Source organism: Pimephales promelas, chromosome 5, assembly GCF_988280905.1.
Source record: "Pimephales promelas chromosome 5, fPimPro1.hap1.1, whole genome shotgun sequence".
NCBI lineage: Eukaryota > Metazoa > Chordata > Actinopteri > Cypriniformes > Leuciscidae > Pimephales > Pimephales promelas.
In genome coordinates this window covers 38,745,845-38,760,996 of record NC_142773.1, presented here as the reverse complement: position 1 = coordinate 38,760,996, position 15,152 = coordinate 38,745,845, and the positions used below count along the sequence as shown (strand labels likewise).

Sequence of the window (15,152 nt, the reverse complement as noted above, 5' to 3'; positions counted from 1 at the left end):
CATCTCATCCTGCGCGACACGCAGACACTCACAGTGGGATTGAACGGAGTCTGGCCCTCGGGGCCTTAATGATTATAATTAATTAATCTGTGTCAGTGTGATTGCAAGGTGCATTCCTTTCATTTTGTAAACACATATTTGTTCAGTGGAAGATTCATTTTGTTTTGTCATGTCACAATGATTCGATCAGCATCTGAATTTACTGTTTTCCATCAATAAAACGGAACAAAGAAATGACCTCTTTATAAATAAAAAAAGCTTCTATTGTTATCCGCCCTTTCATTAACCTTTAAGAGGATCACGTGTGTCCGCATCGCTGGAGGTCTGCTAATGATATTGCTTTGCTGCGATCGGTTGTGACCCCTATGGCCTTCTGGCCTGTGGTGACCTCAGCATGAATTCACATCCCTTTTCATATACATGCATTTCCAGACAATCTTTCGCTAGTCAACATAAAAATAAAGTACTGATAGTTATTCAGTCGAAAATAAATTAAGGTTTTTGATGAAAACATTCCAGGATTTTTCACCATATAATGGATTTCAGAGGGAACCAAATGATTCAAGGTCCAAAAGACAGTTTCAGTGCAAACTGTTCAAAGGACTTTAAACGATTTCAGATGATAAATAAGGGTCTCATAAAGCAAAACGATCGCTCATTTAATAAATATATAACAAAGTTTAAGTTTTATAAGCTCAAATGCTCGCCTTGCTCTGTTCTTTGAGGCACGCTTGTGACTCTTCTGTTCGAACTCGTTCATCAAAATGTCATTTGGTTCATTCAACGAACGAATTGACGTGGAAAAAGATTCGTTGGGTTTACGGTGCGCTAGATTGACTTTGCAAAAGAAAAAAACCTTTAAAACGGAGCGTTCTGTGAACGGAACGACGCATTTTAAATATCGCTCGATCACGCAAATTTGATCGTGGGAAGCCAAAATCGTGATCGTGATTAAAATTCAATTCAGCCCTACATCATGGTAACATGTTGAAAATTGATAAATGCAGTAAGCATTAATTTAACAACATTAAATGTAACAGTACGTAACTGATTAGAAAAAAACTAAGTTAAAATACATTAAATGTGAAGTGTCTCGCAGGGAATTGTGGGAATGTCAATTTACATTTTTTTCACTGTAAATTATACAATGACTTGTTCTTTTTCACTTCCAAAAACTGTAAATTGAACTGTATTTTACTGTAAAATTACATTAAATGCACCATTTTATATAGAAGGAAACTTTCTGTTAACCAATTAACAGTAGCATTTTTACAGTCTTTTACTGTTAAAATAATGATCATTTTAACAGTATTGTACATTTTTTAGATAAACTGCAATAAGCCACAAGTGCTGTCGATTTTGCTATTTAGAGCTTGCATAACAGCAGACAGATGTTTATATTTTCCATCATAGCTCAGCTCAATGTGTTGGACTACAGGTTATATTTTTCTGAACTGTTTTTCTTTGGTGCAGTCTTAAATATCATTTTTCACTCGTTCAGTTTCCTGCTCTGAATTCTAGACACTTTTTTTTTAAGCATTATCTGTCTTCTAAATTAGCCAGATTACCTCAGTCGAATTAAGGAAGTAGAAATGGCTGATGATTGTGGGTAAAATTGGATTTGCTGCATGGGTATCCTTTTGTGTGGATTAGTCTTGTCTACAGTGCAGTTTTATGCTGTTTAACTGGAGCTTCGAGTTCATGTTGTGTGAGTTCCTGCAGGCTTCATGCAAACTGGGATGGTGAGGAGGAGGAAGTGAAGACTCGGCTTATGCTGTGACTGCACACCAGGGTTGCAATAATAACTGATACATTTGAGTTGTTTTTTCTTTATTATTGCGACAAACACTGCAGATCATTGTACCACTCGAGATGACTTCATCTGCACCTGCCTAAAAAACATGACTCAACTCTGTGATTGTGTTCCTTTTATTTTTTATAGCAGCATAATGTTGTAAGAAATATTCTACATGTGCGTTCTGTGGAGGAAAATTTGTTTTATTTCTTTTCCAAAAGTCATTGAAAGACAAGAAACCTGACACATCATGTATTATGTTGCAGTTAAAGCCTATACCAAGTTATTGAATTACTCTGTTATACCATATTTACTCACCACACATTCATATTTTGACAAATATATATTTTTGTATAGGTTTATATATTTTGTTATATATTTTTTTTCGTAATAAATAACATAAACAAACAAGTTATTTATTTTTGAATTGTAATAATACTATTATCACTTTTACTGTTTTTTAATCAAATAAATGCAGCCTAGGTGAGCAAGAGACTTCTTTCAAATATTAGTGAATAAAAAAATAAAATTAATAAAATTGTTATTTCAGTTAGTTTGTCAAATGATATAATTTAAATGTAGTGACATTAAAGGGATAGTTCACCCAAAAATGAAAATTCTGTCAGTATTTACTCACCCTCATGTTGTTCCAACCCCGTAAGACCTTCGTTCATCTTCGGAACACAAATTAAGATATTTAAGATATTAAGATCGCTCCTGCATACAGTCCATAGGCTTCTTGAGGGACTGGCTCTTGCTGTCCTCGAAAAGTCATTAAAGACATCGTTAAAATAGTCCAAGTGACTACAGGGGCTCAATCTTAAGTTTATCAAACGACGAGAACACTTTTGTGCGCAAAAAACAACAAAAATAACGACTTTATTTCAACTATTCGTTTATTTCTCCCTCTGCGCGAGTCAGGTTACTAGTTTAATAGCGTTAGCTTCTGTTATTGTACGTCACACGCATCACACACACATGACCAGCATCGGCCAATAGTGAGCCTACGTGTGACGTAGCTCTACGCAATCACACTACGTTAACTGACTACAGGCTCATGGAGAAGGAAGTGAATAGTTGAAATAAAGTCGTTATTTTTGTTGTTTTTTTGCGCACAAAAGTGTTCTCGTCGTTTGATAAACTTAAGATTGAGCCCCTGTAGTCACTTGGACTATTTTAACGATGTCTTTAATGACTTTTCGGGGACAGCAAGAGCCAGTCCCTCAAGAAGCCTATGGACTGTATGCAGGAGCGATCTTAATATCTTAAATATCTTAATTTGTGTTCCGAAGATGAACGAAGGTCTTACGGGGTTAAAACAACATGAGGGTGAGTAAATACTGACAGAATTTTCATTTTGGGGTGAACTATCCCTTTAAATGGGCCTATCTGATATCAGATGATATAGTGCCATTGTCCTGTTTTGGGTTATGAATTTTTTTTTTTTTACAGTGTAGCCTATTCTGTATAAAAAAACTGAATTTGTGGTTTGTGGAGATACAAATGTAAGTGTTTTTACCTAAAGATATTAAAAGACATGAAATCTGACACATCATTTAGTACTGTGTTAAAGGGTTTTCACCCCAAAATTAAAATTCTCTCTTCAGTTTCTCACCCTCATGTCGTTCCAAACCTGTAAGACTTTCGTTCATCTTCAGAACACAATTGATCTTTCTGATCATGAAATCTGAGCTTTCTGTCACTCCATTGACAGCTATGCAACTACCACTTTCAAGCCCCAGAAAGGTAGTAAAGACATCATTAAAGTAATCCATGTGACTCCAGTGGCTTAACCTCAATTTTATGAAGTGAATCGACTACTTTGCGCAAAAAAACATAATTTGTCACTTAATTTACAAAATTTAATCTCCAACACATGTTCACACAGCAACGTCTGCTCTCGTGTCAACACGCATGTGTCGTGGTGCTCTCGTGAACACGCATTGGAGATTAATATTCTTTAAATGAACGAAAGTCTTCCGGGTTTGGAATGACAGGAGGGTGAATAATTAATAACAGAATTTTTTTCATTTTTAGGTGAACCAATCCTTTAAAGTTATCAAGTTACACAGTTATACAGTATTTACTCACACATCCATTTTTTAAAATAATTTTATGTTGTTGGTTTTAAACTTTAAACCCTGTCGTATTTTCTTTAACTTTCTTTTTGTCATAAAACATAACCAGGATCTGTAGTTAAAATCTCTAGTTGACCTCACCAATTGACTAGGCACTTGTTGGATTGATGAGTTTACCACTCTGACTCATCCCTGCTGCACAGAAAACCATTTTGGCGTCCCATAGAGAAGTGTAAGCCGTGCCGCTTGTGTTCGATGTTACACATGTACTGTATGCGAGTGTCCCACCACTCTTAGAAAAAAAGGTACAAAAGCTGTTACTGGGGCTGTACCTTTTTAAAAGGTACACTTTTTTACCCAAAGGCTGCATATTGGTACCTTAGTGGTACATTAGCACCTAAAATGTACACATTACCACCTAAATTGTACATATTACCATCTAAAATGTACATATCGGGACCTAAAATTTACATATTACCTCCTAAAATGGACATATTAGCACCTAAAATGTACATATTACCACCACATATTAGCACTAAAACCTACATATTGACTCCTAAAATGTACTTATTAACACCTAAAATGTACATATTAACACCTAAAATGTACTTATTAACACCTAAAATGTACTTATTAACACCTAAAATGTACATATTAGGTCCTAAAATGTACATATTAACTCCTGAAATGGACATATTAGCACTAAAACCTACATATTGACTCCTAAAATGTACTTATTAACACCTAAAATGTACATATTACCTCCTAAAATGGACATATTAGCACCTAAAATGTACATATTACCACCTAAAATGTACATATTAGCACCTAAAATGGACATATTAGCACCTAAAATGTACATATTACCACCTAAAATGTACATATTACCTCCTAAAATGGACATATTAGCACCTAAAATGTACATATTACCACCTAAAATGTACATATTAGGTCCTAAAATGTACATATTAACTCCTGAAATGGACATATTAGCACTACAACCTACATATTGACTCCTAAAATGTACTTATTAACACCTAAAATGTACATATTAACACCTAAAATGTACTTATTAACACCTAAAATGTACTTATTAACACCTAAAATGTACATATTAGCTCCTGAAATTGACGCATTCGCACGTAAAATGTGCATATTAGCACCTAAAATGTACATATTAGCTCATGAAATGTACGTAACACTTAAAATGTACATATTAGCGCTTGAAATGGACAAAAGTTTACTTTATCAAAAAGGTTACTTGACTGCCTCTTACTCTTCAGAGACGTAACATGAAGGAAATGCTGTCTTTAAAATATGCTTGTTGCTGTGTAGACAGATGAGGGAGAGGATGTTGTGAATAATACAGTTAAATAAATCACCCTATTTATTTATGAGATTTACATTACACATATCGAATTAATTAGAGATGACAACAGGACTCACTGAATTAAACATGAATGGAATGAGGTCATGTGACGTTTTACTACAGTTGTTGTAGTTTTTTGTTAAATACTCCACGCTTTCTCATGAACTATTGTTTTAGTCCTAGGCACACTTAGTACACTTTAGTAGATTTTTTCATATTTAGAAGAATATCAGTAACCAGACAGTTTCTGGTCCCATTGACTTCCATAGTAGGAAAAAAATATACTATGGAAGTCAATGAGACCAGAAACTGTCTGATTACTGATATTCTTCTAAATATCAGAAAATCGGCTGAATGGATTCGAAAATGGTAAAACCCAACTGTTTAACTCTGGGGGAGTGGTAAAATGAGCCTATTTCCAAAAAAACAACAACAACAAAAAAAGTGGAGTAGCCCTTTAATTTGGTTAATGATAATAGCCCCCATCTAAGCTAATTTAATTCTTTCAACTTTGCCATTGTCTCAGATGTCAGAATGAAGCACAGCATTCTAGTTAAGCACGTGTGTGTTGCATATTTAGTATGCATCCATTTTCTACATGTTCAATACACAGTAGATGTCTTGCACTATAGAACGATCTTACTGGTCCTCTGCTGGTAACGTAGTGTTTTCCCCCTCAAACATGTCTCCACCTGCCTTGCTCACAGCGGTTTTGTCTTTTTTGAGCTGACCATGAAAAGTCAGCATTTAGCACAGCATCTCCAGGACATGATTGTTCACAGGACCGTTGGATTCACACACTATTCCCAAAAAGCATTTGTGGATAACAATGATGGGATACATCCTGTTTTACTCTTTTGCTCTTGATTTTTCCTCCAGAACTTGTACCAGAACAGGTTTCTCGGGCTCGCAGCAATGGCCTCTCCATCTCGTGCATCTCGTGGCAGGAGGCGATGTAAGGACCCGATTCGGCACAGTTTCAACCCTGAGCAGTTCCCCAACGTGGACTTCCAGAATGGCGTTTCTGAGGAGCTGGCGGCCGCCGTGCTGCGCTCCACCAGCGACACTGACCTCGTGACCTCCCACTGCCGCTCCACCCTCACCGTCAGCACCTCCAGCTACACCATCGGTCAGACGCAGGACATCACACTCTGCTGGGACATCAAGGAGGAAGTGGACGCGGGCGACTGGATTGGCATGTACCTCATTGGTGAGTGTGTTTGTGTTTGGACGTGTTTTATGCTATATAATAAATATTTCATTCAAATGTTTGGAAAATTATACTGGTCTCATATGATCCTTCAGAAATCATTCAAGGTGTTTTCCAGTTGGTCCTTTTCAGGGGTCTTATCTCGGTTCGCTGGACTTTTGGCACATATGTGAACACTCGGGAGGTGGAATGAGTGTGCTTTGCCTTCAGCTTATGGTTCACTAACAATGTGCATTGTGAAGTGAACACAAATCGCTCCAGCTCACTTCATTTTTTTAAATTCACAAACTCTAATTATTAGTTTGGTCAGATCAGATGCCTCCATACAAATCAGCTTTTTATCATGGCTGCTTTTTTACTGTCACTTTTGATCAATTTAATGCGTTCTTTCTGAATAAACGTATTAATAAAAAAAAAAAATAATTATATATATATATATATATATATATATATGCAGTATCTATCTATCTATCTATCTATCTATCTATCTATCTATCTATCTCTTAAATAATATATGTGAGCAGCATACACATGCTTGTATATATTTAAGAAATATTTTCATGTATATTCAGTATATAATTTATATTGTATATATATATATATATATACACACATTTAAATATTTTATATATAAATATATTTTTTTCTTAAATATACATGTATGTGTGTGTATTTATATATATATATATATATATATATATATATATAAATAATTAAATGCACAGTGCACCCACATATATTATGTAAACACAAACTTTTATTTTGGATGCGAGCAATATATATATATATATATATATATATATATATATATATATATATATATATACAAACCTATGAATCACAGTCTATTCCTGAAGTTATAGATTCTTCAGAGCTGTGTATTTAGTTTCTGTGTTTTGGAGCACCGGTACATAGATGTTTTTTTACTGCTTACACATGGTTAGTAACAAAATGATTTAATGTAAAAGGCCAGAAACATCACAAGCTTTTGAAGTCCATCTCTAACTCAGTAAAGTAAACTGACTAGTTTTATTTCTCAGAATTTACTACTTTGTTTTTCATATTTGCACTTTATAACTCACAGTTTGACTATTTCTTGAAAATTGCAGCTTTATTTCTTGAAATTGCATCTTCATATCGCACAGTGTGACTCATGTTAAACTTTCGTCTTGGAATTACGTTTTTACTCTGAGGTGGAAATGAACTTCCATGCAAGCTGACTTTTTCATGTTTAGTAAAACATGCACTACTACACTTAGAAATGTTTCTTGCAAGGACAATTCCAACTACAATGCGGCAACCATTGGAACTGGGAATGATAGTCGCCAAAAGACTGATATTGAGAGAATGGAAGTCCCCTCCTTTCTTTTAGGCATGGGTCACTGATATGCTATCCATAATACAAATGGAAAAACTCCGCACTACTCAAATGGACACATTTTTTCGTTCTTGGAACCCATTCCTAACACATTTTGAAAGGTTAAATTACAGTAAACTGACTGTGTTCCTGTGTTAACAACATTTCCTGTTAGACATGATTGTAACAATTGGCAATTGCTGCATCTGAGCCCTGTTTGTTTGTTTGATTGTCTGTCTGTCTATTTGAAAATGTAAATAAAATCTCTCTCTCTCTCTCTATATATATATATATATATATATATAAAAAGAAATGTTTCTTGCATATTCATCATGTTAGAATGGTTTCTGAAGGATCATGTGACGCTGAAGGCTGGAAAATTCAGCTTTGCATCACAGGGATAAATTACATTTCAAGATATATTCAGATAGAAACAAATATTTTAAATTGAAATATTTCACATTTTTACTCAGTCTAAATTATTAATATTAAATAATAGTCATTATTATAATTACTAAATTATTCCAAACTTTTACTGGTAGTGATAAAATGAATTGGTAAAGAAATCATATGTTTTTGTTTAACATAAAAACATGATATATGTGTGATATGTGTGGTATATTGGATTTCAGATAGACAGGGGAAATATAAAGTGGCTAGAGTCGCTCTGCAGTGTGGCAAAAATAAAAACGAAATAAAGTCTGTCCCTCAGCTGAAGGCCACACATTTCCATGGATTATAATGAGAGCGATATAGTTTTGTCTCATATGTCTGGTGTTATAAAGGTTCTCTGATGGCCTTTAAAAGCTGCTTTAATTTGAGTTCAAAAGCTTTCTCGTCTTTTAGAACTACAATGAATGAAAAATCAAAAGATGTGATCTTCTGTATGCCATAATTGTGAATAATAAGATAAGAGGGCTTTTCTTTTCTCTTTCTCTTAGATGAGGTTCTGTCTGAGAATTTTCTGGACTACAAAAACAGAGGTGTGAATGGCTCCCATAAAGGTCAGATCGTCTGGAAGATTGAGGCCAACTCCTACTTCGTTGAACGTATGTGCAGTTTTACGTAAAACATTCTCATTAAATCATTGATGAACATTATAGACACTTATTTCCCACAAACAGGATGCCATTAGCAAATCTTAGCTTGTGGCTGTAAATATGTATGGCTGCTATGGTAACAAACACCAAGACAAACCACTTTCATACTAACAAAATGATCAAAGATGGTGCAAGTCAAGAAGTGTGAAGAGAAATTCATTTAGGTGTCACACTCTCATTTCATAGCACTCAAAAATATATTTTCTTTTAATATAGTGTGTTTCATGACACGATGTGCTGGTGCCCTGTTTTTTTTTTGTTTTTTTTTACAAATTAGTGATTGGGGTTCATTTATTTCAGTAATTCAACTTAAAAGGTGAAACTAATATATTATATGGACTTATTACATGCAAAGTGAGATATCTCAAGCCTTTATTTGTTATAATTTTGATGATTATAGCTTTCAGTGCTGTCACTTTAATTTAGCGCTTGCAGCACAGCAAAATAGACTCGCCAGACCACATCCGCGTGCAGTGTGAAAAATCTTGACATCTTGTCTTTTTTACATGTCTTACACTGTACTTAAACTTAAAACATTGTCTAGACTCTAGTCTAAACATTGAAGCGTAAGATCATTGGACTTGACCAGGTGTGGACCGCTCAGCTGTACAATAAGCTTCTTTTTAAAAAGACTGACCAAATCCTCAATGACCCCACTCACCCTCTCCAATATGAATTTATGAGAGGTAATAGGTAAACTGGTAGAATTTTACAACAGAAAGGTACAATAAATCAGTTGTACAGGATCAGATTGTATAATGATCAAGCACATTGCAAGCGATCCCATTTTTAGCTACCTGATAATATTAGACGTTCTTTAAAGGGATAGTTCACTTTGAAATTAATTTTTGGTATGTTTTAGCTTATCTCAAGGGCATCCAAGATGTAGGTATCTTTGTTTCCACAGTATTTTCAATTTTGATATTTTTAGGTCAAACCGTTCTTGTCTGTCAGTCATATAATGGAGGTCTATGGTCACCACCTCAAAGAGCATGCACAGAGAAGTCCAAATTAAACATGATTTAATGACTCGTAAATGTAAGTACACATCGATGGCCTAAGACACGAAACGAGCGGTTTGTGTGAGAAAATGAGGGTTTTTACCTCTTGTAACCACAGCCACGTCTAAGTGATCTGACCAGGGCACGTATTGAATGACCATATGAACTTCCTAACAATCGAATCAGTCTTTTAAAATGTAATCAAATCAAAAGAAATGTATATAATTTCTTTAGCAACTGAACACTGCATTCATGGTGTTTTAAAGCAGATCAGATGTCATATGTGAGAATAACTTGTCCTATAATTTAAAATATATTAAAAGTAATTAGAAATATTATAATAAATCAAATGACTCATTGGCCATCATTTGGCAAATAGCAAGACTTTTATTTTCCTGTGTCGATGTGTTTCTTATTGAAAGAGGAAGTTGGTGTGGGATATATTTAAGGGCTCTTAAAAAAAAAAAATAATAACCACATTCAACTATTTTTTACCTTGAACGAAACCAGTGACGAACATTTCCAGACACTTCCTTCGCAACCAAATGATGGTTGGGGGCCTGAAAAAAAGTAAGCGACCAATACACAGAATATATAGACTTGCTATTTATAGATGGTGACAACATTTATAATTCACTTGGTGGGCTGGAAACTATTTATCACCTTCTAGACAGCCTTTATAGGCCACTGTGAACGACATGAGTTAAGCCTATCTAGAAGAAAAAGAAAATGTAAATATGTCAGTTTCCTTGCTGTGACCTTTGACATTTTCTGTGCTTGGCTCTTTTTCAGTGGAGACTAAAATCTGTTTCAAATATTATCATGGACTGAGCGGAGCACTGCGGGCCACCACACCATGCGTGACCGTGAAGAACCCGTCCGCACCGGTGAGCAAATCAAAAAAAGAAACATTTATTTTTGTCATAAAGTATGTAGGGACCAGTCATGTGACCTCCTGATGTGTGCATCCATAGCATGATATTACAGATGTGAGGGGAATGCAGCTGTTTTATCCTGCGTCACATTTCATCAAGAGTTTTTCAAGAGCAGAATAGTCCGTGCCATCTGTTTCTCAGAGGATTAATGCTGCAGATAATCTCAGGTTATCATTTGATGGCTTAATACAGGCCTCTATAACCACAGAGAAAACCAAACTCTCTTTTTGTTTCTTAAAGGTAAAGTGTGTCATTTAGAGGACACAAGTGATGTGTTTTTCACCTTAACATTTTATTCACACACTTTTTCTTATTAACTCCACAGAAACTTAGTTTTCCCCACACCTAGGTTCACATTACATCAATCGTTAGCTCCTATTATGCTATTTGTAAGATTTAGTTTTGTTTTGGAGGTCTCCTACAATAGGTTTACACGTATCAAAGGTCAAAACACTTTAAATTTATCATAATGTCCATTGCAGCATCACCCCTTTTGCAGGCCTCAGCTACAAATACAGTGTTTGAGGACATTGTATGCAGGCAGCCAATGAAGACCATAGACTAGCATTATGCATATTTGTTACCAGGTTCGTGCAGGTATATTACTGACGACTCGTTTTGGCAGTTCAGTATTGTTTCTTTCTTTAGAGAGACTATGGGAGACTATCTTGCACCCGGCGCAAATGACTTTGTACACTGACGCATGTATCATTCCTATTTTGCACTCGCGCAAAGCGGCTTTTCTCTCCACAGACGCATTTCGGTAAACTAGGGAATGGCGCTAAAAGGAGGCGTGTTTTGGCGCAAACATTCCCTGGTGCTATTTTGCAGTTCCAGAAAACAATTGCGCCAATGACCAGAAAAAATCTGGTCTAAAGTCAGGGGCGCGTTGTTCATAATGCTATTTTAAGCGTGCATGCTTGGCCATGATTTTGCGGGTGCACAAAGTGCATACACTCTCATCAACACAGATGCAGCAGTTTTTATTTTTGCAAATCATTCATTATAACAAGGAAATATATTAACACATGAGGGAAATCATTGTGGTGTCCATGAAGATGTAAAAAAATGTAGGCCTAAATCTAGCTTACACATTTACCCAAATTTTTCTGGCTAATAGGCTCTATGTACAATTTACTTCACATGTGAGGGACATTGGTTATGCTAATCTTTGCTCTCGCTCCTTTTAAGTTATCTTGAGTAGATAAGGAACTCCCGCACACTATCATTACTTGCACTTTTCAATCAAGTTTATTCACACACAACGTTTCGGTCACACGACCTTCGTTACTCCTGACGAAGGTCGTGTGACCGAAACGTTGTGTGTGAATAAACTTGATTGAAAAGTGCAAGTAATGATAGTGTGCGGGAGTTCCTTATCTGCTTGAATGACTAGCTGGTCTTATTATTCGACGCACCTATCACCTGCAGGTGTGCGATGGAGTTTGGTTACTAAGTTATCTTGAGTAAAACCGCAAAAAAATTCATGAAGCACATACAAAAGACCTGAACCAGAAGCGATGCGACCTGTTTTACAGAATGCGGAACTAAAGACTTAATCATCCTTGATATCTTACTCTCTTCCTGTCAGTTTCTGTCCCACCGAATGTCAGCATCTGCTTGCCTCTTTTTGAGTTATCAACCAAATGAATGTGTGAAGAACATATTTCAACGCTTCAGCGTTAGTTACTAACCCCTGTTGGCTTGTTGCATCATTAAGAATGGCGGTGATGTAAGAATGGTAACGTCTGACCTAAAAAGACAAAACCTTCATGAAAAATGTACTATTTTTCATTCTCATTTTTTTATTGTTGCAATGAGGAACACAATTACAATGTTTTTTTGTTTTTTTTTTGGCTGAGAACTGAAAGATCGTCTTAAATATGATGCTGTGAGACTGTGAGTGATTTGCCCAGCTTTTTGATCAGGATATGGCTGCTGATTTTAAAAGGTGTGTAGCTGTTTCCAATGAAATCTGACGCACTGAACTTTCTGCCGTCAGGTGTTTAAGCCGGTGGCCACAGATGACGTGCCTCAGAGTCAAGGCAGAAGAAGACTCATCAGCTTCTCTCTGTCAGGTGTGTGTTTCCATAAAATCTGCTATGGCCCAACAGTGGATCATTAAGCTTTAGCAATATTCATGGGGCTTCTATATTTAGTTTATCCAGGGGATTTCATTATTGATCCAACACTTGCAGTCTCCTGTAAACAACTATAGGAACATGTTAACCTAACTTATCCTTACAAAAAACACTTCTGCAAGGTACTTTTGGGAAACCAGTGTTCATCTTTGTTGAGCAATTAAGATGCAAATTTGGTCCTGGTCATGTAATGCTAAATGTTCTAATACTCTGGATTATTCTGTTTTCTTCTTTTCTCCATTCTTTTCTACTTTTTATTGCCTGTGATTATGTGTTCTCTCTGTTCTGTTTTATAATATTCACTTTAGTTTTGTTTTATCTTGTTCTATTCTGTTTAGTTTGTTCTGTTTTATTCATTTTGTCATTCTTTTTGTTCTCTTCCATTTTGTTCTATACTCTTTTGTTCAATGCTATTTTTTTCTGTTTTATCTTGTATATTCTTTCTGTTCTCTTCAATGCCTGTTTTGTTCTGCCATGCTATCTCCTGTTCAAATCTCTTCTTTTATATGGTGGTCTATTTCTGTTCTATAACAGAAAAGTGACTTGTGTGAAAAATACAGTGTTTTTTACACGCGAAACATGAACACATGAAGAGTTCAGATGCAAAAGCCTCTAAGTGCCATTTGAAATTTTCTTCTAGAATGATAATTTTTATCAAGCTTGTATATTTAAGTTTAGTGATTTCACTTAAATGGCAATGATAATTACCTATTAATTGTTTTTTAAGTAAAATTACTGAACTCAAATTATACAAGTTTGATAAAAATCATCATTAAAGAAGAAAATTTCAAATGGCATTTAGAGGCTTTTGCATCTGAACTCTTCACATGTTATACTGCACAATCAAAGCTTCAAAAAACATGATGAACGGGACCTTTGAAGCGGGTAATGAGATGTTTTTTAATATTATTATTTTAATATGGTTCTTGGAGTCCACTAATGATGTTAATGAAATTTTTTTGCACACATAAAAACAAACATATCTAGAACAGGTTCCTGTTCCTCCTATGATGCAATGGTGTTTACTATTCGTCAATGTCTTGCTCTGGTGGCAAGCATATGCGAATGTATTTGTCCGTGTGATGTCACAAATCCCACAATATCTAAACAAATTGTTTAAATAAATGCTTTGTTTGTAATGAGAAATACGTTTTATGCCATGAAAGTTACAGGATATTTTAGAACAAAGACCTCTTATATGTCAAAAGTTCATGGCCAATTTGATTTATCATGTCATGACCCCTTTAATATCCAGCAATATTATTTGACTTAAACTTGAACTGAATTGATCTGAATAATGACATATTTCTGCTTTATATGTGTTTTTTTCTTTTTGTATGAACTGAACTGACTGGAGATTGATTACATCATTACTGTCTTCAGTAGAGCTGCTTATAACTGAATTGTTTCATATTGAATGAACTTTACACAGTTATTGAATTGAATTTACTGAATTGAATCAACGCTGATATGAATTTAGCTGAATGACGACACTATTATCTTCCTACACCTTATCTTTCTCATGTTTGATGCATCAAGTTTGCGTCATTAATTCTGTTGCTGGCCTGTTTATCACTGTGAATCTGCTTTGAAACCATTTCTATTGTATAAAGTGCTATAAAAATAAAGCCGACTTGACCTCTAATTGTAATTCATCTCTCTGTCTTTATGTTGTGGTCAGACTTCCAGGCCACCGGGCTGAAGAAAGGCATGTTTTTTAACCCCGATCCCTACCTAAAGATCGCCATCCACCCCGGCAAGCACAGCATCTTCCCTGCCCTGCCTCACCACGGCCAGGAGAAGAGATCAGGCATCGTCTGCAATACCATTAATCCCGTTTGGCAGAGGGAGGTATGGGAAACAAACAAGCACATACATACTCTAGATTAAACATAAATCCTTATAAAACAATATCTGATCCCACTATTATTGTTCACAGAAGTTTAACCCAACGCTGCCCTTCGCGTTTTGTATTCCACATGGAGTTTGTCATGTAAATCCTTCATTCTGCAAATTAACTTGATGCGTCACTGCAGAATCCCAAACACGGCTCACTGTCCTGTGACCGACGGACCGGATTTACTTCAAATCTTTTTCTGTTTTCATTAGAGAGCATGTCATCTTTGTAGGGCTGGGAATTGAGAACCGGTTCTATTTATAAACAAA

At 35.5% G+C, this 15,152-nt stretch overlaps 1 protein-coding gene across 3 annotated transcripts in view; it reads left to right on the top strand.

Moving 5' to 3' along the window:
- The window catches only part of hecw1b (HECT, C2 and WW domain containing E3 ubiquitin protein ligase 1b), a 44,470-nt gene that overhangs the window by 2,821 nt on the left and 26,497 nt on the right, over positions 1 to 15,152 (top strand). For 2 of the 3 annotated variants that reach the window (XM_089131490.1, XM_089131489.1), the window contains exons 2-7: positions 6,122 to 6,452; positions 8,751 to 8,858; positions 10,421 to 10,480; positions 10,703 to 10,797; positions 12,848 to 12,923; positions 14,668 to 14,837. In XM_089131490.1, coding sequence (XP_088987616.1) covers positions 6,122 to 6,452; positions 8,751 to 8,858; positions 10,421 to 10,480; positions 10,703 to 10,797; positions 12,848 to 12,923; positions 14,668 to 14,837 — 840 coding nt within the window. The remainder of the gene's footprint in view (positions 1 to 6,121; positions 6,453 to 8,750; positions 8,859 to 10,420; positions 10,481 to 10,702; positions 10,798 to 12,847; positions 12,924 to 14,667; positions 14,838 to 15,152) is intronic. The other variant, XM_039677327.2, reaches the window with a different exon arrangement.